Consider the following 4,172-nt stretch of genomic DNA (forward strand, 5'->3'; position numbering starts at 1 on the left):
AAAGTAGCGGCAGTAAAAGTAGTCATTGTGCAGATTGGTCCATTTCAGAATTATATATATGATATGTTTTATAATGATTGATCATTAAAGTGTTCTCAAAGCTGGTAAAGGTTCAGCTAGTTTTAATGACTTTGTATACTGCAGGGTAGCTTGTGGATTTACTCCAGGTGGAACTAAAGTCTGATTTTAAGACCTGATTATATTTCACATCATTCATCCACATATGTAAAGTAACTAAAGGTATTAAATACATGTAGTGGAGTAGAAGTACACCATTTACCTCTGAACTGTAGTGGAGTAGAAGTATACAGTAGCAAAACATTTAAATACTCCAGTAAAGTACAAGTACCTCAACATTTTACTCAAGTACAGTACAATATTTTAACGTAATTGTATATATTTAATTTATTTTACATTTAAATAAAGCAATTAATTCGGTTAACAATTAGTTAGTTTTTCCCTTTAAAAAAATAACAAAAAGTAAATACAAGAATACCGTTAAAGTACTGGATCGATAAGCAGTATCGATAAGACTAGTAGTACCGTAGAAAACCTTAACGATACCCATCCCTAGATATTACACAAGTAAAGTGTTAAGAGATTGAAATGTTGCTTTACGAATTTCAACACTTGAGGCTGTCACCTTGATTCCAATGTCAGAAACCTGTATTTGCCTAACTGAATTGGTTTAAAGAGAGAAAACATTTTTGACTAAAAGTTGACTAAAATGTAATTTTTCATCGACTAAAAGTAGACTAAAACGTTTTGAGTTTTCTTCAACTAAAACTAATCCTATGAAGGATAGAAATGACTAAAATGTGACTAAAACTAATAACCATTTTTGTCTAAAGACTAAGACTAAATCAAAAACAGCTGCCAAAATTAACACTGGAACTCACACTGTGTAACCTTTAGCCTTCATTATTTTCAGGTGTAAGTTAAGTGAAAAGATGTTTTCTGCTTGTCAAGCCTTGAAGATGCACCTGAGTGATGACCCACCATTATCCAGCAGAGAATTGGTATGTTTTGTTCAGTATATTCAGCTTGAGGGCTGTTGAAGGTCACTATATGTGCATGTGTGTATGAATGTGTGTGCATGTGGAATTGAATGTCACTGCATGGCTGCGGAGGTATGCTAAGGCAGGGTGTGTTCAAGCATACTATTTAAAAAAGAAATGGCTTTTGCATTGGATAGAAAAGGCACAGGAATGTGTCGGCTCTGTCATTTTCTGTTATTACATTTTTCTCGCGCTTGAAAGGAATGACATTTTTGAAAGGAGTAAAAGAGGCTCCTTGCTGCTAGGATCATTTGGTTAAAAAATAGAGAGAATGAAGTTCAACGTTATTTCTCTTACATTCTTGTAAGAAGAAGTTTCTCCTTTATCTTCAAAGTACTTTAAATTATGTTGACTTTTATAGTAGCAAATAACACATTCATGTCTTTTTTTGTCCTTTTGCAGCATGACTGTCTACAAACAATCGAGCAAGAGTGGTTTTCTGTATCCAGCCAAAAGACAGCCACTCCTGACTCAATGGATGATTACTTGTCTGCATTTCGGGTCATTTCACCTTCAGTATTGCAACATATAGCTAATATGGCTGACGGCAATGGAAACACAGCTCTGCACTACAGTGTGTCCCACTCCCACTTTGCAATTGTCAAGAAATTGCTTGATGCAGGTACAGCAATGTAGAGGGTGTTGCATTAGTGCTCTGGTTCTGTGTATCTACAGTATGCTCCCTAATAGCGGGAGCAATTAGGTTACACTGAGTGAATAAGTGAGTGCATCATATGGTGTTTTTTATACAACAAATTAGTCAAAAAAGCTCACAGTTTGACAATAATGACTTAAAATAAGGAAATTGTTTGTATGCTATTGCCTATCCCAGGTGCACACTTTTCAAACTACAAAGTCTAATAAGGATAATAGATTTTTGCGAAAACAGGATGAAGGAAATACATTTGGCAGGCTGCTGCATTACCAGCGACAAAATATGTTGGGTTTTAGCATTAAATCTGTCTTGAAAATAACAATATTTACGACAGATACGAAGATGTACTTTAGAAATCCACTTCTGATGGAGGGGATATAGCATTTTTACTTATTTGTATCAAAAAGCTTTGCTACATTTTTCAAAAGAGATTGATCCTTCCTCTGTATGGTTGAATGGGAGCATAACAATCAGCAAACTAAACACTAACCCACTATTGCAAAAATATACAATGTTATTTTTGAACATTTCAGAAGCATGATTAGAGATTGTTAGTACGTTGCATAAAATGAATAATTGAACCTCTTCTGAAATTGTTAGTGAAGGTAGTTCTGTGCTTTACAGGATGCACTTCATGTGGCTCGTGTAGGCAAGTTCAAATGTAAACTATGTAGAGAGTGGGCCCTTTGAGCAACCTAAAATATATTTGTAATGTTGTGGCTGTGCACTTGATGAGTGTGCATTCGATGTCAGAAGACACAATCGGAGTGTTTCAATTTGAAACTTTTTAGTCAATATAAAGGAAAGACTTTGCGAGTACAAGCAATAAATAAATAAAGTTTTAAATGTTTTTCATCCTTACTTATTCTTGCTTTACTCTACGTTTTTTCTACTCTCGCCAATTGACCACCGTGGCTGCAGAGGTGTGTAACGTTGATCACCAGAACAAAGCCGGGTACACGCCCATCATGCTGGCTGCACTCGCGGCTGTGGAGAGTCCAGAGGAACTGAGAGTTGTGGAGCAGCTCTTCACAAAAGGAGACGTCAATGCCAAGGCCAGCCAGGTCAGAGTGCTCTCATAGGGGTAGGGGCTGTGGGGCCCTGCTGATTCACTCAATGGGCCCTAATAATGTTCTGGGTACTTCTGAAATAAAAAAAACAGCATGTCGTTGACCCGTTAATAACATAAAATTGGATGTGTTTTACTTTTTTAGGTTGCTAGGGTTACTGCAAGTTTAAAAAAGTTTTAGTTCAGGAGCAATTTAAGACTACGTAGAAGGACATGTAACACCCATTTCTAGTTTTTGGTCATAAAGGGCAGAAGTATTAAGGGAAGTTAGCAGCAAACTAATGAAAATAAGTCCTACAACTACTTTAGGTTCATGCATTTATTTGTTTCCACGTTTTCATAAACATCTTGGCTAATTCCATGAAATTGTGAAAGTGAAATAAAGACAATGGGCTGTGCAATGAATTACAATTTCTTGCATAGACATAATTAGTACCATGTTACAAAATCAAGGAAAATATATAAGATTAATTTTAGGAAATTGCAGAACCATGCAATAAAGAATTACTATATGTTTTGATGTGTGTATATCTTCAATTAGTGAAGAATGGAGAAAGTGTGAGCTCTATGGTTCCACCACCAAGCTGTGATTCCTTATTTGAAATGTCTGACATGTGCCAACTCTGCATCATTAACCCTGTTTCCTGTCTGACCCTGTGGTCTGCGTGCAGGCTGGTCAGACGGCTCTGATGCTGGCTGTGAGTCACGGCAGGACGGACATGGTGCGGGCTCTGCTGGACCGAGGGGCCGACGTCAACTTGCAGGATGACGAGGGCTCCACGGCGCTCATGTGCTCCAGCGAGCACGGACACGCTCACATCGTCAGACTGCTGCTGGCACAAGACCACTGTGATGCCACCCTGAATGACAGTGTATGTGAGTCAGTATCTCGCCTCTGGGCAGCCTCTAAAAATGTGGTGGCTTCAAGCTTTGAAACTAAGGGATTCCCACTTTGTGTTAAATTTCACATCCATGTAGTATTATAAAAGCAGAGTTAACATTCAATATATCAAGGAGACAAAGGCAAATCAATTGTATTTAATGGAATATGTAGGAGGCTCAGGGGGAAGAATAGTTGTCTAACAACAGAATGGTTGTGGTTCCATCACCATCCTCTGCAGGAGGAAGTGTTGAAGTGTTTTGGGGTAAGATACTGAAGCCCAAAAATGTGTCCTGTAAGCATGGCGTAGATCCAATCCAACTTTATTTATAAAGCACTTTAAAACCTCCAGACCAAAGTGCTGTACAGAGATACATCAAATATAAAATCACACAGCTCAGCTCAAATAACATAAAATAAGTATGAAATCACATAAAAGATATGAAACACAAAACAAACCAGAATAAACGTAACAATTACAAAATAAAAATAAAAACATATAAACAACCA

At 37.3% G+C, this 4,172-nt stretch overlaps 1 protein-coding gene across 1 annotated transcript in view; it reads left to right on the plus strand.

Moving 5' to 3' along the window:
* Positions 1 to 931: 931 nt before the first annotated feature.
* Positions 932 to 4,172, plus strand: part of LOC104950265 (KN motif and ankyrin repeat domain-containing protein 1-like) — a gene marked incomplete at its 5' end in the record, with an annotated part of 5,017 nt that continues 1,776 nt past the window's right edge. Inside the window, 4 exons of the mRNA XM_010776758.1 lie at positions 932 to 1,019; positions 1,461 to 1,680; positions 2,635 to 2,777; positions 3,454 to 3,654. Coding sequence (XP_010775060.1) covers positions 932 to 1,019; positions 1,461 to 1,680; positions 2,635 to 2,777; positions 3,454 to 3,654 — 652 coding nt within the window. The remainder of the gene's footprint in view (positions 1,020 to 1,460; positions 1,681 to 2,634; positions 2,778 to 3,453; positions 3,655 to 4,172) is intronic.

The sequence above is a fragment of the Notothenia coriiceps genome, unplaced genomic scaffold (genome assembly GCF_000735185.1).
Source record: "Notothenia coriiceps isolate Sejong01 unplaced genomic scaffold, NC01 NC01_scaffold00017331, whole genome shotgun sequence".
Lineage (NCBI taxonomy): Eukaryota > Metazoa > Chordata > Actinopteri > Perciformes > Nototheniidae > Notothenia > Notothenia coriiceps.